Source organism: Mirounga leonina, unplaced genomic scaffold (genome assembly GCF_011800145.1).
Source record: "Mirounga leonina isolate KUSES-001 unplaced genomic scaffold, KU_Mleo_1.0 Mir_176, whole genome shotgun sequence".
Taxonomy (NCBI): Eukaryota; Metazoa; Chordata; class Mammalia; order Carnivora; family Phocidae; genus Mirounga; species Mirounga leonina.
The window spans coordinates 39,600,131-39,621,904 of record NW_023270454.1 but is presented as its reverse complement, the minus strand read 5'-3'; the positions used below and the strand labels follow the sequence as shown (position 1 = coordinate 39,621,904).

Sequence of the window (21,774 nt, the reverse complement as noted above, 5' to 3'; positions counted from 1 at the left end):
TTTTGCATGATTTTTCCACTAAGTATAGAATTCTGAGTTGCCAGTTATTTGTTTACATTTGGCACACTAAGGATGGTCTTATTTCCATTGTTTCTGTTGGAATGTCAGCTATCAGCCTTATTGTACTTATTTGAGAGTAATGTGTCTTTCTAAAGATTTTTGTCATAGGTTTTCAGCGATTTTTGTGTGAGAGGGCACATCAAACCTTGTGGATTTCTTTGTATTTATCCTTCTTGGGATTTGTAGAGCTTCATGGATCTGTATCTAGTTGTTTGTTGTCAGTTTTGGAAAATCCTTGGCTAGTATCTACAAATATTGCCTCTGCAACAGTTTTTTCTCTTCGTTTCCCATTACCTTGATCCAGTCTAGTATTAAGATGATTTAAAAAAAAAAAAAAAAAGATTTCAGGCTGTGTTTCAGTATAAAAACTGGTCCATTTCATTTTTGCCCTTACACTAGAGCATACCGCTTTGCCGTCTCAACTGAGAGCCTCCTTCTCCACAGGCCCTCCACTACAGTTTGCTTGTTTGATCTCCTCCACCCTATGAGGCCACTGAAATCTTTGCTTGCTTCTTGAGCCTCCTGCAGCTTGGCTACCAGTCTCCTTGCTAGTTATAGCACAGGCATTGGGAAGTGCCTTGAGAAGAAGAGCAGGAAAGAATGTTCAGCTCACATTTCATTGCTTTTCTGTTCTCAGCATCTTGGCCTCTCTAGTCCTGAGGACCTTGGTTGCTCTTTGATATCTTTAAAATTAAAGTGGGGCTTTTTTGTTTGTTTATATTTTATTAGTTTTTATAGTGATTTTTGGGACGAGGTTGATGTGATACATGTTCTACTGCATCTTACCTGGAGTTTGTGCAGTTATCCTCTTGAAGGTCTCTCATCTTCTCTGTTTTTGTCTGGTGAGGAGTAACTGGAAGGTTTAAATGAGACAACTGGACAAAAGAATTTGGTACAGTATGTGTTCATGTCCTCCATTCCTTTCATATCAATAAAAAACAAATAAATTTCTTACCTTACTTGCCCTATATCCCATAGGCACTGGCTTGTTTACTGAATAAATACCCTAAAATGTTGTAATGTTTACACAGTATATGTATAACTATTTTTCCTTTTATCGTAAGAGATACTTGAGGAGCAAACCAAAAACAGATGTTAAGATTACTATTTTTTTTTTCCTGTTGCTTTCAGTTTTTGTTGATTGAGGTATGTTTTGAAATACATTTTTAGAGCCTATAAATGAATCTAAGAATGAAACATTACAGTATCTGTTGAGGACTTGGACTTATGTGCACTGAAGTTTCTACTGCTTCTATCTCAGAACAAGTAACATACTACTTTTTAAACTCTGTCTCAGTTTGTTCTTCTGTAAAAGGGAGTGATTGTATTACCTCACGGAAAAGACTAAGTAAACTAAATACTGAGTGTTAGCTTGGGCTGCCACAACAAAATATCTCAGACTGGGTGGCTTAAACAACAGAAATTTATTCTCACAGTTCTGGAGGCTGTAAGTCCCAAGATCAGGGTTCCCACCCGTTTGGTTTCTGATGAGGGCTCTGTCCCAGGCTTGCTCGTAGGCTGCCTTCTCTCTCTGTCCTCACCTAGCCCTTCTGCAGTATGTGTGCATCGTGGGGGGCCCTTCCTCTTATAACACCGCTGATCTTACCAAGTTATGGCCCCACTCTCATAATCTCATCTCCAAATACAGTCACATGGGAGGTTATGGCTTCAATGTGAATTTTAGGGGGAGTCATAATTCAGCACATAGAGTATCATAATACAGAAAATTACTTAAAATAGTACCTGGCACATTGCAGTTGTTTAATGAATGGTAGTTTTGTGGTAGCAATTATTTTAAACTTTTTTTTTTCCCTTTTTTCTTTTCTAGGTGCTGACTTTGGATTACTTTTAAAACACTAGGAATGGTAATTTCTCCTTTTCGGGATCTCAAAACCAAGAAGCTAAAGAGAATCCTATGTAAATAAAGTGAAATCTCTTCTGTTGTCCTTTTGCATTTGGAGACTTCTTTATTTCACCACACACAAGGAGTCTATAACTAGTGCATTCATTATGAATGTGACAAGTTTATTTTCCTTCACAAGTCCAGCTGTGAAGAGACTCCTTGGGTGGAAACAGGGTGATGAAGAAGAAAAATGGGCAGAGAAAGCTGTTGATGCTTTGGTGAAAAAACTGAAGAAAAAGAAAGGTGCCATGGAGGAACTGGAAAAGGCCTTGAGCTGCCCGGGGCAGCCAAGTAACTGTGTCACCATTCCCCGCTCTCTGGATGGCAGGCTGCAAGTTTCCCACCGGAAGGGACTGCCTCATGTCATTTACTGCCGTGTGTGGCGCTGGCCTGATCTTCAGAGCCACCATGAACTAAAACCACTGGAATGCTGTGAGTTTCCTTTTGGTTCCAAGCAGAAGGAGGTGTGCATCAATCCCTACCACTATAAGCGTGTAGAAAGCCCTGGTAAGTGAGCTTTTTTTTTTATGTTCTGTTAGCCAACATATAGTACATCATTAGTTTTTGGTATAGTGTTCAATGATTCATTAGTTGTGTATAACACCCAGTGCTCATCATCAGTGCCCTTCTTAATACCCATCATCCTGTTACCCCATCCTCCCACCCCCTCCCTTCTGTAACCCTCAGTTTGGTTCCCGGAGTCCAGAGTCTCTCATGGTTTGTCTCCCTCTCTGATTTCTTCCCATTCAATTTTCCCTCCCTTCCCCTGTGGTCCTCTGCACTATTCCTTGTGTTCTACATATGAGTGAGTCCTTTTATATTGATGTGCTTAGCAGATTTGTATTGTTTAAAATATGAAAATCATCCCTTTCCATATTTTTAGTTGTGATTTTTTTAAGTATTAGGGGAAAATATGTCAGCCCTTGAAGGTTTTCCACATTCTAACACCTTAGTCGTCTCTAGTTAATTTTATTTCTTAGGAGCAGGGCAAAATTGTCATAGCAATACTAACACCTCTAACTATAAATAAATAGTTTTCTTTCTAAATTTATCTTTTATGTTTCTCATTGGTTCCATGCATTTCTCTAACTTAGCTGTGATTTTAATTACAAAAGAAGAAAATTCAAAAAAGAAAGAAACATGGGGTTACCATCTACATGCTTGAGGGAAATACATCTTTAGTGCAATTGCCAATGACTTGTACTTTTTTTTAAGGGGAGCATCTTTTATTTTTAAGGGGAGCATCTTTTATCACCTCTGGTGGAATTTTGCTCCCTGTGGAGGGTATGAAGGAATTATGTTCTGCTGTGGAATCATTAGATACTATTACCTTATAGGATATTCGGAGTTTTTACATATATGACCTTTTTTGGGGGGCGGGGTTACAGTAAAGGATATACATTAAAATTTGTATGGTTTTGCCCTCATATGAGAATCCACATTCTAGACCGTTACATCAATTGGAAAGTAATTAGGCAATCTTAAGCACTTAAATATCTCATTGTCAGATTGGAACCCATTTTGTTGATGGATTAGTTATTAATAGCTTGTGGTTACCAGGGGTTCCCAAATGAGGCTGTGCATTAGAATCACATGGTCCCCTCCCAGAAATTCTGATTCTAGCTCAGCCTGATAGTCTGTGTTTTTAACAAATACTTCAGATGGTGTCGAGTAGCTGTTGAACTGGTGTTAGGAACTACTGTGCTAAATCATGTACTAATGTGGTTCTCAAATAAAAGGCATTCTGTTTTTATTTTTTTTATGGACTATTTAAGACCTACAAAAAGTTTAAAGACTAGGGAATAATGTAATAAACATCTTTGTATACACTCAATTTAAGACATAAAAGATTACAAATAAAACTGAAACTCTAGTTTATGCCTCTCTGGTCCTGTTCTTTCCCTTCAGTAACTATTCTGAATTTTTTGGTTAGAATTTGATGTCATTCCCATGCGTGTTTTTATACTGTTATTATGTACGTATACATACATACTTGCTTGTGTGAATCTATGACAACATGTAATATCATATGTTTAGAAGTATTAATGATACTGGAACATCCTTCTACAACTTATATTCATTCAACATTATGTTTTTGTGATTTCTGTATTATATTCTTTAAGATTACCTTGTCAAATTCTTTGAAAAATAACCCTGGAAATTTCTTTTGGAATTTCATTGGTTTCTTCTGGGAAGGATTGACTTACATTTTTTCTAAACTTATTTAGGTGTTTTTCTTTAAGTTTCCTCCATGAAGTTCTTTGATGTCTAGATAACTGGTTGGTTTTTATTGAAAAAGTTATATTTTGTTAGAGTTGATCTTGGCTAGGACGGCACTTGCTTTTTTTTCCAACAACTTTGCTGAATTCTCTTTATTCTAATGGAGACATTTTTTTCTGCCTGTTATATGTGCTGTGATGTAAATTAAAAAGCAAAAACTCAGGGGTGCCTGGGTGGCTCAGTTGTTAAGCGTCTGCCTTCCCAGGGTCCTGGGATCGAGCCCCACATTGGGCTCCCTGCTCCGCAGGAAGCCTGCTTCTCCCTCTCCCACTCCCCCTGCTTGTATTCCCTCTCTTGCTGTGTCTGTCTCTGTCAAATAAATAAATAAAATCTTTAAAAAAAAAAAAAAAAAGCAAAAACTCAAGGCGGAGATACATGGTCTTTTAGCCAGCAGTCGAGATGGAGTTAAGAGTTTGGGAGAAGAAAAAAGTAGTGTATAAGTAATAGGTACAAACAAGATTATTTAGATGTGTGGTTTATCACCATAGTAATTGTAAGAGATACACAGGAAAGATTCTAATCCTACTTCATTAGTGATGAAACTGAGGTCCCTATAAATTAAGTGACCTGTATGTCAGACAACTAAGATTCACTGTATTTCCTCCATCCACCCTCCTGCCATTTCCATCCTTGGAATACTGCATCCTGTGCCTCCTGACCCGTCACCCCTTTCAGGCCAATATCTGCACAATAGAGAGAGTTCTTTTAAGATGCATGTTATGATCACGTTATCTTCCTGCTTCCCATTGCATGTACACAGAGCTCTGCACATTCTAGTCCTGCCTACCCTTCCAGCTTCTTTTCCCACTTTTCCATGTTTTGTGTGTTTGAGTCATAAGGGAACATTCAGTGTTCTTCTCCTCCATCTGTAACTCATTTCTCCTCCCTCTTGGCCTCGCTCACTCTTATTTATCTTTCAGCTCTAAGCTTGGTGGAGGTTAGCTTTGCTGAGGAGCCTCCCTTGATACCTCCTTTCCCACCCCCCAGGTAGGCTAGTCTCTGTTTCCCATAGCATTCTGAATTTCTTCATAATATTCTTCACATTTACAATTATCTTTCTGCTGGTCTTCCTTGCAAGATAGTAAGTAAAGCTCCATGAGGGCAGGGAACATATATATTATTAGTGTTTTTACTTTAGCAACTAGCACAGTTCGATCAATTTTTGCTGTTAAATGAAAATACTGGTTTTAATTTCTCTGTATGGTCATTTGCCCATTTTTTTGGAGGCCAGTTTTCAGCTTGCCTGTACCCTTTGAACATCATCTTCCCTTGTGCATTTGTTGCTGACAATGAAATAACACCTAACATTACTACTAACATCTCTGACACAAAATGGAAAGTTTGTGTTTTTTTTAAGTTAAAAGTTAATACTGAGATGATTTTGTTACTCTGAATAACTTATATATAAAGGGTTTGATCGGGGGGGGGTGGAAAACCAGCTCAAATGAGACATTTGAGACTCCACAAATGTCATTTCATCCCCCCTGCCGCCCCCTCCCCCCACGTAGCCAAGAATTTTGTGAGACAAACATAGAACAGTTTTAGAAAGCTTGAGGCTGAGGCTAAGATCTGTTGAATTTGAACATACCAGGATTTTACTTGTGTTTTTCGTACCGTAAAGTGGCTGAATGGGAATAAGAACCAATGGACTTTTTCCAGAGACCACTATGAAGCAGCCCCTACCCTTCTTGAGGGAAGCCCCGCCAGAAGTACAGGGGAGCCTAAGCCCCTTACTCCCCCAGAGTTCAGCAGGCATCTTGGAGCGCACATCTGGTTATCGTTTCTGTGAACTAGGGGAGGAGGGGCCTGGAATTCCGAGCTGCACATACACAGCTCAATACTGAATTACTCTGAACTCTGTAACTACTTACCTCAGATGAATTACTTCAGAGAGCAATTTAGCAGTTTAAGCATAAGGTAGTTAGGTCTCCCAAACCTGGTGTTTTCTGCAGAGACCCCTGTTAAGGCCTCTAGAGAAAAATTCTACAAAAATTGGGTGTCTCTAGGTTTGGAGTAGTGGTTTTCAAAGTGTGTGCTTCCCAGACCAGTAGCATCGGCATCACCTGGGATCTTTTGAGAAATACAAAATTCTAGACCCTTCCACAGACCTATTAAATTGAACTCTGGGGATGGAGCTAGCAATCAGTGTTCTGCCAAGCTCTTTGGGTGATTCTGACGCAGGCTACAGCTTGAGAACCACTGGTTTAAGGTATCCAGGCAAGTCATCAAGTCCAGTTGACTAGGTGAAGTTGTCTCTTATTGGAAAGAGATGCTAATGGTTTGTCTTTGAAGTCACTCATCATTTTGGACTTTGCAGGCTTTGTTACAGATATAAAATTGACCTGCTCTTCCCAGAATTTTCCTTCTCTCTGATATTCATTAAGATCAGCGCTCTGATAAAATATCATAAGGTGTCTTTAAGGTGATGGAGGAGTCAGGGAGAGAGGAATGCTTTGTGATTTGGCCCAATGCAGGTTTTATAATTGTTCTTATGGCTATCTGATACTGTTTGTTTGACCAAAAATACTTTTATGGGTTTAAGGAATTGTGGTTCTTCTATAACCTATGTAATTTATTTTGTTATAAATAAAAGGGTCTAAAAATTGTAGTGGGGGGGGGGGGACCAGAAGTTACAGAAGCACTTTCCAGCAACTTGTATTCATCACAGTTAACAATGTAAAGGAGGTGAAAGGGGGGACAGCCTTCCTTTTGGTGAAAATACTGCCTTGGCCATTAATGAAAAATGTATCTTTGGGAAAGTAAAAAATGTTCAGGATTTCTTCTTCTACAAATGCATGGATAGTGAGAGGAAGGAAAGTTCTTGCAGCTTCTGACTGTGACCCTGTTGATGATGTAACAGGTGACTGTTTACTTGGACTTTTAGTAGCCTTTAGAATCAAGGCTGCTTATTAGTGGTTGGGTTAAATATAGGTTTTCTTTTTCTTTACCAAAGTAAATGCTGACAGTGGTAAAGTCAGTCCTAACTGTGGTGTTAAGAAGACCATTCAGTGGCTAGCTGTTGATACTAACATGCCTTTGTGGAGACTTCCTGTCATTTGGCCTTATTTATTTTTTATATTTTTCACATGGCTCTTGAAACCTATCTTCTGTACTTTAAACTTAATCAACTTGAAAGGCCGTATTAAACCTGAGCTCGAAATTCTGAGATTTCAATTTTAATCTTTAAAGTAACACCCTGTGTTAGCTTCTGGTGCTTTTATTTTCAGCATAATGGCTCCCAGCTGTTAAAATTAAAATACACCTAAAATCCTCTTCACCTGTTGGCTGAATGAGAGTTTTGACTCTTTGGCTGCCTCAGTCACCATGTAATTCGTGGCTTGGAAAATGTTACCTTAGAAAGTCTTAAAATTCTAGAAATGGAGAGCGAATTTAGTGCTTGCAAGGAGCTGAGGAGGGGATGGGCCAGAGGGGAGTGCGTGTCACTATAAAAGGGCAGAAACGTGAGGGATCCTTGGGTTGATGGAAATTTTCTGTGTCTTTACTGCATCAATGTTGATACTCTGATTGTGATGTTGTCCTATAGTTTTGCAGGATGTTACCATTGGAGGAAACTAGGTAAAGAGTTGAGATGATTTCTCTCTATTATTTCTTACAGCTGCATGTAAATGAATCTACAGTTACCTTAATTTAAAAAATAGTGATCTGTGCAAAAGTCCCTAGTTCAGCTCATGACTCAGTCACGCTAGTGGTTTTCCTCAGGAAAACCATTGTGCTTCAGTAAATGCATTAGGTGCTCTATGCGCACTTGTTATTTTCCAAACATATTACTAAAAAGACATATACTAAGGGATTGAGATTTAATAAAATGAACATTTTAACCAAAACGAAAGTTTTTTTAAAATGTTTCTTCATATTGCGAATGTGTTTTGACTTGAGCCAGTGATGACAAAAACTTATATCCAAGTAAAGTTGTTGTTTTAGGCTTGTGTTAGTATATTCATTTGGAGGATGGGAGTGGAGAAATACTGACTTTTCCTTCAAGTTTATCTGAGTGGTGATTCATAGGAGTCTGATAACTGAAGTTGTAAACCAGATATCAGGATATAATCATTGTAAGTGTTCTCAAGATTTGGGATTAATTAGCCAACAATATTACCTATAAAAATTAAAACATTATGACTTGTGTATTAGGGTTCTCCAGAGAAACAGAACCAATCAGATACAGATATAAGAAGACATTTATTACAGGAATTGACTAACAGAAATACAGAGGCCAGAAAGTCCCATGATCTGCTGTCTAAAAGCTGGAGAACCAGGAAGCTGGTGGTCTAAGTCCCAGTCCTAGTCCAATGGCCTGAGAACCGACCCGGGAGCCACCGATCTCTGAGGGCAGATGGGTTTCCCAGCTCAAGCTTAAAAAAAAAAAAAAGCACAATTGCCCCTCCCCAGCCTCTTTGTTGTTCAGGCACTGAACAGATTGGATGATGCCCACCTTGCATTAGTGAGAGCAATCATCTTTACTCTGTCTGCTGATTGAAATGCTAATCTCCTCTGGGGACACCCTCACAGACATAGCCAGAAGAAAATGTTTTATCAGCTCTCTGGGCATCCTGTATGTAGCTCAGGCAAGTTGACACATAAAATGAACCATCACACTTTATAATTATCTACATCTAAATTTCTCCTCATTTAAACATTTATGGTGCATATACTACAAATTCTAAGGAACTGTGTCTGCCCAAGAAGGGCTGGTATACGGTTATAGCACAGGTTGCGAAATCGAATAAAAGAAGTCTGGACAGGGGATGCAGCTAACTCTGAAAAGCCTGAGAGTGGCCGCAGAAAAGCTCACTCAACTCTAACACATCTGGACATTGTGTTCCAGTCTTTCTGGGTGGTGCCGCTATGTATGTATATTTCATCATACACAGGATTTAAATCCATTTATAAGGAGACATACGGAAAGTAGAAAGTATTCTGAATAAAGTAGACCAGGGAAAACAAATTAAAATGGAAGGTCAAGACTAAGAAGAAAATCAGCACATAATGCATTCCATAAGAGTTACTATGATGGGTACACAGCTATATTTAGTTACTATATGTTCCTGTCATAGTCTGGGTGGTTCTCTTAATTTTTTTTTTTTTTAAGATTTTATTTATTTATTTGAGAGAGAGAGAGAATGAGAGAGAGCACATGCGAGGGGGGAGGGTCAGAGGGAGAAGCAGACTCCCTGCCGAGCAGGGAGCCCGATGCGGGTCTCGATCCCGGGACTCCAGGATCATGACCTGAGCCGAAGGAAGTTGCTTAACCAACTGAGCCACCCAGGCGCCCCTGTTCTCTTAATTCTTCCAGTGTGGGAGAGAGATGTGTACAATATTTAGATGAAGGAAGAATGCTTTGAAAGCTGCAAGAGGTACATTTCAAAACATTTGTACCTGTGAAGGGTGGGTGGTGGGAGGGACCTTGAGGCCCTTTGCAGAGGGGTTGACTGCAGTTGGGATATCCTGGGGCACGAATGTCCCTGCCTTTGTAGTTGCTCTTCCAGAGTCTATTCAAGGCTCCATCCTGTTTGATCACTAATCCTCCTTCTGTAAAAGCTCAACACACAACCAAGTGGACATGGAGTTGAGATGGTGAATTTTTCTCCAAGCTATTATCATTGGCCTTTGGCTTGTGTTTGATAATTTCACCATTGTCATCTACCATATTATAGAAACAAGATGAAGTAATATAATTTTGAGTAGGATTTTATACCCAAATCTTTTAGCAGATTCCATATTCTTAAAGGTAAACTGTGAAGTCTATTCTGATTTTTTTTTCTTGAGCAGCTGTTTTTAGTGCATTATTTGGGGCATTGGATTTGTGCTATTAATTGATGAACATATGAAAAGTTGTAACATTTACTATATGTTACTTTTCCAAGTTGTAAAAGTACATGAATTGAGGCAAATATCTGGACAATTATGTGATTTGTTTCTGGATGGGATTCTTCTGTTGGTAGATATACTCCAATTTGAAATATTAAGAATATACAGTTTATACAAAGTATCTTTCTCATCATTTTGTCTTCCTGACCATTATCTTCCATTTCATTCTTTTTCTACCTCTGCAACATTAGGTGTGCAAGAGAAGGTATTTTCAGATCTTTCTGATTCATTCCAAGTTCGACACTTCCCTCCAACACTGCTAGTTTATTAGGGCCAAATGAACACTCACCAGCTAGCAGTTGTTAAAACACAAACATCCATGGCCGATGAAGAAAAACTGTTTCAAAAACCGGAAGAAAGTTTATCATAATAAATGAAAGAAGTAGTGTACATAATAATTGCAGCTATGTAAAAATAATAATTTAAATTAAAAGGAAAAACTTGGCTTCCAAGACTAGCTTTGGGTGAAATAATGTGACCTGTGAGTTGTGCTCCACATGTGGAGCATCCTCAAACAGTGATTTTTTTTTTTGTAGGTTTGGGAATGTTTTATGTGGTTGGGATAGGGGAATGACTGGTGATTTGCCCCATATTGGAGTGCCCTATGCTCCTAATGGATACTTACAGAAGGGGAGGTTGGCTTATGTAATGCTCTTAGGCCGAGTATCTCAGTGTTAACTTCCAGCCTCCTTGGTACTAGATATCAAAAGGCTCAAAGAAGACTGGAGATTTCGTTCCCCAAAATGTATATTTCATTCCTTTGTCTTTTTCTACTTCAAAATGCAAATGTTCTGAAAAACTCAGCCTCATGCCTAATAATCTTAAATTAGCCAAATGATCAGACTACTGTCCTGATGGTTGGAAAAATATTTCTTTGGGGAAGAGATAGGGAAGGAAAGAGAGGCTGTTTATTTTAAAGGGCAGAGCTGGGATACTTTGGGAAGCCATAGGTTGCCACAAGCACTGTGTTAAAAATCTCAGAGGGCTGGAAGAATAGGAAAGCTAAAAAAAAAAAAAAAGGAAAAACCAATTTTGTTAATTTGGCAGCTTGGCTGGGGATTAGTGTCATTTTTAGATATTGGTGTTAGGACCGGTTTGAAAGCTGCAGACTTCTCTTTCCCCCTGAGTTTAGTCTGGCCTGGGCCTTCACTGTGTCAACAGCAATTCTTACCCATGTGTGGGAGGTGGGCAGATAAACACTTAACTTGCCGCTTACCCTTTCCACTTTCCTCATTATCAGTGCTCTCATACTCTCTTATGGGTCTGCTCTTCATAAATTTGTGAGTGACATGGGTTATATAACTGGAAGTAACTGTAACTTCCCTGAAAAAAGATCTGGAGTCTAGAAACATGGACCATGTTTAATAAAAGATTTAGGGCAACCAAGGACTGTTGGCAGATTTTCCTCCAGTTCTCTGTATCATCAACTTCATGCTCTGGAATCTCAGCAGACCTTACAATGGAAGATCAGGTTCACATTCTACATCACTACCTCGGTTCTAACACCACTCCCCAGGATACGCCGCTGTTCGCTGTTCTTGGTTCTTAACCCTTTGCACAAAGGAAGCAATTCTTATCCTAGTAGTTGTCTGACTTCTAGAGTCACACATCATCTTCCTCCGACCACCTGCCTGCTTGCCTGTCTGGGATCTTCAGTCACAGTAAGGCAAAAGGAGAGCTTATGATTTCTATAAGTGGTCTTGGGGCAGCTTTTTGTAAAGTAAATGTAAACATATGTAAGACAGCAGAGTGGAAGTCTTGGATGTTTTTTCCTTCATGTTTCCCTATTGTTTCCCTTACAGTTATGTCTAGCTAGCTCTGTAGGAGATTTAGCAGTATTTTTTCTGTGACAGTATCTTTCCTTGAGCGTCGAAAAAAGTTAGTGTATGGTGGTATGCCAGACAGATATTTAAGTATGATGGTCAAGGTAGGAAACAGTTTTGGGTACATGCTTTTGAAACAATATAACCTACAGCTTTTAAATAGGAAGACGAAGTGCTGATTTTAAGATAGGCTATGCAGAAAAAAGAAAATTGATGGGAGCATGTCACAAGGACATGGGTCAGCCTGAAGAGAGCTGCCCGTGGCTTAATCAGAGACAGTTTGATCAACAAAATAATTATGGACAGAAAATAATTATAAACCCTTTAGGGATAAAAACAGGAATCCTGATGATAAATAAATGGAGGGAAAGGGGGAGGGGTTCTTATTCATGATAGAATGCCCGTTGCTGACTGGTAAATATGGAGTGGAGTTCTTTAGGATATTCAGGACAAATAAGACAGTTTAAAGCGGAGAGCTTGTATCTCTTTGGTTGTAAGGTTAAAATATGGTTAGAGGCGTCTCGGATCCAAAAGCCTGGACTAAAATTTGGGCCAGTTACTTGTCCTCTGAATTGTGTTTGCTAATCTGTGAGATAGGGTCTGATTATATCTACTTTCCAGGGTTGTGGCAAGGATTGAATTAAGTAATGCATGTGAAAAGGCTCTGTATGCATTCTTAAAACACAGCGTGGCTGAAATAAGGAACATAACGTCTGTGTACGTCTGCAGACTAAAAATGAAATTCATACTGTAAGTAAAGTTTGACTAAACAAATTTTTGGAAAACTAATGATAATAGTTACAATAAGAATAATAGTAACAGTGAAAATTAGAATAGTTACTTTTTATGCTTGCTGTGTGCCAGGCACTGTGCTTGTCACTTGTCACACCCCTTGTATTCTCATTTAATACTGACCACAACTGTCAGGGGAACAGGTACCAGCTGGGCCACGGAGATGCACTGTAAGTCGTCACACAACTTAAACCAGGCCAGCTGGGATTCAGATTGAAGTCTAACTCCAAAATCCATGCTGCCAACCACCGCAGTGTACTGCTTGCCAAAAGAAGTGGCTTTCCCCACCACTTGAACCAGTTTTCTCTCTCTAATGAAGGAGAAGAGCATCTATGGTTTTTAGTAGCGGAGCATGTGATCTGAACTGTATACCAGCTGCCTGAAGTCAGGGTCCATCCGTCACAGTCAAGTGAGTCCACCCCTGTGCTTCAGGTGTTCATGGAGGCTTTACTTGTGTGTATTTCCCACTGGTCAGTAAGCTTCATCATTGGATAACAAGTATCTGTTTCATGGAATATATTTAACGGAATCAAATTTGAACTCGGAATGAGGACTAATTACATTCAGCTGCAGTTACAAATTAAGTCACACGGCCTGGTGCGACCCCTGGGGATGGTCATTTACATATCAGTGGTGTCTAGGGCAGCCAGCCTCTGCCTGCACAGTGGTAACTGCCCCTCACGGAGGGCCTCCATGGCCCCGGAGCCTGCCTGGGCAACACGGGAAGACACCACGGCTTGGTGGTTACGGGCCCAGATTCTGGAGCCAGATGCCTTGGTTTGAATCCTGTCTCCACTGGTTACTGGTTATGTTCTTAAAGGCAAGTTCCTCTCCGTACCTCAGTGTCCATTTTTTAAAAAGTGGTGGTAATGACAGCGCCTCGGTCAGAGTCATGACAACGAAGGGAGCTGTTTGTACAGCACTTGTCATATAGAAGCACTGTATAAATGTTAAATGAAAATCTGAGAGAGATACTATTATTCCCATTTTACTTGTAAGGAAGTGAGGTCCTAGTAATCGGCTAGTAAAGAACTGAGCAGGAATTCCAGTTTCGGAAGCCAAAACCTAAAACGGGCCTCTAACTGTTGTTCTACTCCATCTACACCTTATGAAGGATTTTTTTCCTCCTGGTATTTTTAGCTTACACTCTGAAGTTTGTCTTCCCCTAACAAACTCCGAAGCTCTAATAACATAGCACCTTCCTTCTGTGGTAGTTAAGCAAATAAACCCTCCACAGAGGAAAGGAATCTAGGCTCAGAGTAGGGAGAGAGGAGTCAGGGAGGGAGGCAGCGTTTGAGAGCCCGCTCTGTGCTGCAGCATTGGGGCTTCACGGAGTGGTTGGGGGGCTTGTGTCATTATCCCTACAGAAACGGGGGAGAACTTCCACTGCCCGGTCCAGACAGCTGGCACTCGTGGCGGTCTTGTTCCAAAGCCTGCGCATGATACCACGCCACCTGACCAAAAATGTGGACGCTTGATAAATTTTCTGGTCAGCTTCGTGTAAGGCCCTGCTGGTGTTTTCTGTATCATTCTCATTTTAATCGGTGTACCTGAGAATCGGAACTGGTACTGCATAGAGTTTTAGGGGTAAGAGGAATGATGTGAGAAATTTGAAGTTCCAGGTTTCATAGCTACCTAGAGACATAGGGTGAGAAAGCTAGTCCTGCATTGCCAGGGCCTACAGTCACCCCTCATCGTCCTGCACCCCGACTCCCAGGCAGTCTGACTTAACGTATCTGGGATGAGGCACAAGAATCTGCCATTTGAAACAAGTATCTTGCTAATCCAGATGCAGGTAGTCTGAGGATTTCGAGAAAGATCGGTCTATATTAATCAGCTCATAATAAACAGTCCAGGAATAGTAATATAATTCACAAACATACATTAATCGAAAAAAATAATACGAATCTATTATATGCTGTGCACTGAATGATACAGAAGGAAAAAAACCCTCAGATCTACCTCTAGGGGCTTAGGCTCTGGGTGAGGTAAAGTCAAATTAGCAATTAAATGTTACAGGTGCTGTGATGGAGGTCTCTTTAGGCAACAGTGGGACACAAAGAAAAGAGGAATTCATTTTTACTGGGGGTGAGTAGAAAAACCAGGAAAGGCACCATAAAGGAGATGACATTTAGAACTGAGACTTGGAAATAGGGTCAAAGGAACAGAAGTATGAAACTAGCAGATGGAAGTGCAAGAAGCCCGGGATGGCTGGGTGGAGACAGGGTGGGAGGACACATCCCCCCAAGGATAGTTGGAACTGGAATCTGGCCTGGGTCATGGAATCACAGAAGATGTACCGTGGGTGCATACATTCACAGATAAGATGTCTTTCACGGAAATCAGCTGTAGTACACAGAAAGAATCCCTGGCCTGGAATTATCTAGGAAGTTGAGTTCTCAAAGTTGAATTAGATGTGGCTACTCTTAAGTAAATTTAATGTTTGGGTTTTTTTTTCTTTTTAAGCTTGAAGATTCTGTTATTGAATACAACTCATTTCTCTGCTTATATTCAAACTGTGTTCACATCTTTGTTTTCTCTTAATGTATTTGTACTGAAGAGTAATTGATATATTCCTAGAAAATAGATACTGCGAAGTTATTCCCTTTAGGCAAAACTATCTTAACCTTTAAAAAGATGTTCTCCCAAAAAACTAAACAGAGGACCGGAAAGAGGGTTTTAACGACGACTTCCAGAATCTCCTTCCAGTTTTACGGGACTGAGCAGTGCAGTGTGGTGGTGATGAGCAGGCCTTGATTGAAAGCCTGGCCCTCGGCACAGCATCTGTGGTGACCTTGGCTGTCTTCCCGACCTGGGCCGAGCCCACTTCCTCGTCCATTGTGAAGGTTCAGTGATCTGCTAGGAGCTCCGTGTAGGCAGGGACATGGCTGTCCCGCTGACTTCTGCATCGGCCGTGCCATGCACAGGCCTCGCCCGTAGTCGGTACTTGATGGGCGTGTGTGTAGCGCTCAGTGAACATTAATATTATTTCACACCCTCCTTATTGTTGCCTCACCACCACTAAGCAAACAGAGATAAAATGCCAGCACTCAGGGATTTGGGGCTATATGTTTTATTAAAATTTAACCTTGATTAAAGGTTCTGAGAATCTTGTCTTCAGTGTGAAGTTTCCCTGACGCATCCTGAGGTGAGGAGCTTCATTTCATAAATACATATACTGTGAACTTTTCAATGGTCTTCCCCTCTCCACTCTCTCCTCGAAATGTTTCTGTTTAGAAGGTCACTGAGTACACACTGTATCTGGGGACATCTGTCTCGTGCAGATATTGTACCGGGCACAGCTGCTTTGGCAGCCTCGCCTTCCCTTGTTTTCACGGGGAACGGCCGCCACTGGCCTCGCCCTCGAGCCATTCTTCGATTAGCCCTGGGCCGCCTTCCTGCTTCTTAGGTGACCTCCCAAGGTGTCCTGAGACCCAACTGAGATGGGGTCTGGGGCTGAATTTTATACATGGGAAGCCCCAAATAGACATAGAGCAGCACTGTCATCAGTCAGAAGACTTGAGGAATTTAGGGCAAGAAGGTCTCTTCGAATTCAAGTCCCTTGCTTTTTTGAGTGAGGAAATTGAGACTCTGAAAAGTTAAGTGATTTGCTCAAAGTCAGAAAAGTAGTTATTATCCTAGCCAGGGCTGAACTCAGATGTCCTGTTACCTAAATGCCTTTTCCAAGTCTTCAGAACTCAAAAGCATTTATGTACCACTGGGTAGCATCTAGCTTGTTAGCCCTCATGCGTATGTGGGCAAATGTAGGCAAGGGCCTGGCCACTTTGTTATCAAAACTCTCATGCATGTTTAAAAAAAAAAAAAACAACTAGTATTCACCAGCATCTGGTGGGTCACAATTTAGGTAGGGATTTGTCAGCCTTAGTGTCATTACTAGGCTACCACCGACTTGGTGATAGAATTTCAAACAGGACTTCAAAATCTTGAAAAAGCTCACAAACCTAGAGGGTGTGCATGAATGCTTTCCAGAGCTCTGCTCCTCTTTCCAATTTTAGCTATTTCTTTTCATGCCTTTTCCTTGTGCCTTGGCAACGCAGAAAAGCAGAGTCCAGTAGCAGAATCACAAATGTCTTCTGAAACTCACTTCCTGAAACTTTCTTAGTTTGGTTTCCCTGTTGACTGAGAAAGGGATTTTACTTTTTTTTAACTAAAAGAGACGTCTAAAAACTGAAAAGCAGAGGTCCATCTCTGGGAAAAGGCAGCAATCTGACTTTTCTCCCCCCTTGCTTAGTCAGGAAGAGAACGGAAGAGAGCGTCCTCCTCTTAAAGACATACAGCAATTAGAGATTTTCAGGTGGGTGGAAGGAGGCATTGTGAAATTGCCTAGGAGTCCTCCCCCACCCCCACCCCCACCCCCCCAGATACGCCTGAAGAGGTGGTGCGAAGCCAGTCAGGGTTCTTACCAGGGTTAGGACTCTTAGAATATAGGAATGACACAACACAGTCTGATTTTTAAATGATTGAAATCAAAAAGAAATTTGTGTATATAAAGAAAGGTGTTTTACCGATTGGGTTTCTCTTTCCAAAGAAATTTCTTGCAGTTCAAACTAACCAGGAGCAGCCCTGGAAAGAGAAGCCACAAATTTGAGTCATTGTTTGAAATTGCCAAGTAGGAGTAACCTTTTCGGTGCACCAAAGAAAACTTTGGTTCCCCAGAAGAGTCCGTGCTTCCGTATCTGTTTTCCATAAAATAGAAATCTCCTGAAACATGGGAAGAAATATTAAAAGGAAGACATTTCTCATTCTCTGCCTTCCTATTCCTGACCTGAGTCAGGCCCAGAGTTTGCAAATCCTGTTTTCTTTCAGCTAGTTCATCCACCTCTCGCCTAGGAAATAAGAATTGGACATAGAAGGTGCATTTAAACATGGAAAATTCGTCTGGATGTTTATTTTTTCCTTTTCCCCCAGTAGAAAACCGCTCTCTTAGTCTTTTGTTAACTGAAATATTACTGAGTGAAGGGAACAAGGGGGGTGGGGGGTGAAAGGGAAGAGATGTCTGGGAGGGAGTGGCAGCATTGCCCTCTAGGGCCCACCCAGGCCAGAGGGACTGGGCCTGTCCTCTCAGAGAAGCTTGTGCACGTAGATGCAGCCCTGCCTCATGAGCCACCGCGTGTCTCTTGCACGCTAACACTTCTTTCTGGGGCTGGCAGCTGTTCCGGATCCCAGACCCAGATCTTTCCTCTCCTGAATTTAAATAGTTACGCTTTATAGTCTGGATGCCCATATAATTTGTTGTCCACACTGGGACACTTCTGAGAGTGACATGGGTCACCTATTAATAATTCCACTGGACGGCACATACAAATTGGGACTGTCCCAGGCAAACCAGAATATACGGACATCCTACTTCTAAGTCTTCAAACTACACAAATCAGATTTGGTCATCATGTATTCTGTATCATCAGGGAGTTACAAGTATCTCATAACTGAACTTGTTAAATTGGACTAGAGTTTTTTCCTTTAAATTGGCTGACCTTAACTTTCTTTTGTCCAGAAACACTTCTGAAATTTGTTCTACTTATCCATCCCTTAAACTGTATAGGACGTAATTTAACATTCTTGGATACTAGAGTCGCTGAAGCAGGAGAACGTCATGGTCGAGAGTGCTCCATGCCTTCCTAATTCTTGACGCTTCTTGTGTGCCCTTAGGGAAGTTACCCTGTAAGCACTCTTCTTTCCAAAGTGATACAACATGCTCAGCCTGGGTCTGGCTTAGAGCAAATATCTGTGGTGACAGTGGTATGTTAATGTAAATTTTGTGGAATATGGTGATCACCTAAAATCTATTTGAAGAGTCTCCTACATAAATGCTCTTAGTTCTAGAGTCTGTTCTGTGTATTATTTGTCTCCCTCTGGCTGTTGCTGGTCACTTGTTGGCTGTAGTTTTCTAAGAAATTAATAACTTAAGAATTGTGGCACTGAGTCAATAGGAAACCCATACATTCAGACTCTAGGGTACTGCCACCCACTTCAGCACAGTGTGCCATTCCGGATACTCGGAGCCTACGTCTCCTTGGAGTATCAGTTTTACTTGATTGTAAGTTACTTAAAATATCACCTTTGTGTTTGGTAAGTAGTAAGGAGTAGGGCATAAAATGTGTATGAATTTGGTAAAGAAAAATTTCAGTGTAATTTCACAGTTCCAGTGGAGCTGCTGAGATACCAGATGAGTTCACTTTCTGTCACTGAAAAATGTTGAAAAACACTGCAAAAATGTCTCAGAAAGATTCTGAGGGTAATGTGAGAAGCTCTAAAACACTGGTGGCAGCCATCTGTTAGAGGGTTAAATGGAACCTCAGATAAATTTGACAGAGAAGTCTTTTTTTTTTTTTTTTTTAGAAAAGTCCTCTTTCAGGGGCGCCTGGGTGGCTCAGATGGTTAAGCGTCTGCCTTCGGCTCAGGTCATGATCCCGGTGTCCTGGGATCAAGCCCCACATCAGGCTTCCTGCTCAGCGGGGAGTCTGCTTCTCCCTCTCCCTCTGCATGCCGCTTCCCCTGCTTGTGCTCTCTCTTTCTAATAAAAAATAAAAAGTCTTTAAAAAAAAAAGTCCTCTTTCAAGTGGAGGGGCACCTGGGGCGGCTGTCAGTTAAGCATCCAACTCTTGATCTCAGCTCAGGTCCTGATTTCGGGGTTATGAGTTCAAGGCCTGTGTTGGGCTCTACACCCAGTGTGGAGCCTGCTTGGGGGAGGAGGGGGAAGAGTGCATAGGATATCCATTTACTTTTTACCTTGCAGTTCTGCTTATTAACTTTAAACAGCCCATATGAGACACTGTATGTCTTAAGTGTTATCGCTGCTTTAACATGGAGCTTCCTTGCAGCTCTTTACTTTGATATCTTCCATTGGTTTTCACTGTAAGAGCTGGTATGTCTGATAACCAACTGGAATTCCTTTCCTGGATGGGGATTCTGCATTAGGAGCTACACATCATATAGTGACAGAAGTAGAGATAGTAGGATAAAGTTGTTTTAGTTGGGTATTAATATACTATTGAAGAGCTCAGAGTAACAGTTCCAGAAATTTGAAGATGGGATTAGAAAAGGGAATTGATAATAAAACATTTTAGCTATGTTTAAAAATTGATAGAAGACAGTTTTAAATTGCCTCTTCACTTTACTTTTTGAACAGTTTTATTAAGGAATAACTGACATAGACTAAACTGTACATGTTTAGAATGTACAGTGTGATTAGTTTTGACATATTCCTGTGAAAGTATCACCATAGTAAAGACAAGGAACATACATATCACCTCCAAAATTTACTCCTGCACCTTTGCAATCTCTCCCTCTGGCCCTTACTATCATCCCCAGGTAACTACTGCTCTGCATTCTGTCACCATACATTGGTTTGCATATTCTAGATTTTATATGCATGGAATTACACAGTATACACGCTCTTTCTTTCTTAAAGATTTTATTTGAGAGAGAGCAAGAGTGAACATGAGCGGGGGGAAGGACAGAGGGAGAGGGAGAAGCAGGCTCCCCGCTGAGCAGGGAGCCCCAGGAGGGGCTCGATCCCAGGACCCTCAGATCATGACCTGAGCTGAAGGCAGACTCTTAACCCACTGAGCCACGCAGGCGCCCCTACACTCTTTTTCTCTCTACCTCCTCTCAGCAAATTTTGAGTCATCTGAGTTGTATGAATCAGTATTTCATATCTCTTTATTGCTGAGTAGTAGTCTACTGTATTAATATACCATAATTTATTCATTTGCTTGTCAGTGGACATTTGTTTCCAGTTTTTGGATATCACAGATAAAACACACACATCTGTATGGGTATGTTTTCATTTTGCATGGGTAAAGACCTAGAAGGAAAATAGCTGGGACATACGGTAGATAATGTTTAATTTTGTAAGAAACTGCCAAAATGTTATCCAAAGTGATTGTACCACTTTACATTACAACCAGCAATATATGAGAATCCCTATTGCCAATACTTGGTATGGTCGATTCTAATAATTAAAAAAAATTATTGTGGTAAAATATATATAACGTAGTACTTATTACTTGACCGTTCATAAATGTACAATTCCATAGCATTAAATAAATACACAGTGTTGTATAACTATTATCACTATCCATACCCGAAATTTTCTCATCATCCCAACAAAAATTTTGTACTCATTAAACAATGACTACTTTTTTCTTTTTTTTTCCAGCCCCTGGTAACTAACTTCTGTTCTACTTTCTGTATCTTAAGAATTTGCCTATTCTAAGTCTTTCATATAAATAGAATCAAAATCTTTGTCCATTTGTGTCTGACCTATTTCACTAAGCACAGTGATTTTAAGGTCCATCTTCTCTGGTGTAGAGTCTGCTCACATCTTTTGCCTAATTTTTAATTGGTTTGCGTTTTGAGGCTCTTTATTCATGATACAGTCTTTATTATCTATGTGATTTGCAAGCATTTTCTTTGAGTGTATGGCTTGAATGTGTCAGTGTAAGACAACACTTCAAAATGAATATCCTCAAACAAGCATTTGGGAGAAAAATCAGAAATTCAGAAGCTACAGAAATGGATAAAAATTGGAAGAAAATTAATGAGAGGGATAGAACTCAGAAAATAAATTTTTTAAGACAAAACTTCATAAATAAAGAATAAATTACAGTGTGCCAACAGGAGAATAGATTCTTATTAAAATGTAAGAAGATTCACTGGAGAAGGCAGGAAAACAACTAACAAGTGAATGGGAAACTGGGAAAGAGAGAAAGCAGTTGGAATGGACAACAAAGAAGATCTAACTGATGTATAATTGGAGCTCCTAAGGTCCTAGAGACTATGGAACAGAAGTTAGAGAAAACCTAAATCTACATATTGAAAGGACCTACCAACTACTTGGAAAAATTCATCTAGAATGATGAACTTTAGGACAAACCTTAGTAAAACTATATTAGACTTTCAAGACAAAAGTCCTCAGGGCCTGCAGGCAAGAAGAACACATAGCTTGTAAAGGCAAGAACGTGCTGAAATCAGACTTCTCAAAATCATCATACAGAAACTGGC

At 40.4% G+C, this 21,774-nt stretch overlaps 1 protein-coding gene across 14 annotated transcripts in view; it reads left to right on the top strand.

Moving 5' to 3' along the window:
- SMAD1 (SMAD family member 1) overlaps positions 1-21,774 on the top strand; it is a 105,792-nt gene that overhangs the window by 27,448 nt on the left and 56,570 nt on the right. For 11 of the 14 annotated variants that reach the window (XM_035022975.1, XM_035022974.1, XM_035022983.1 and 8 more), the window contains one exon: positions 1,889-2,470. In XM_035022975.1, coding sequence (XP_034878866.1) covers positions 2,071-2,470 — 400 coding nt within the window. In that variant the 5' untranslated portion in view covers positions 1,889-2,070. The other 3 variants (XM_035022981.1, XM_035022980.1, XM_035022979.1) reach the window with 3 other exon arrangements.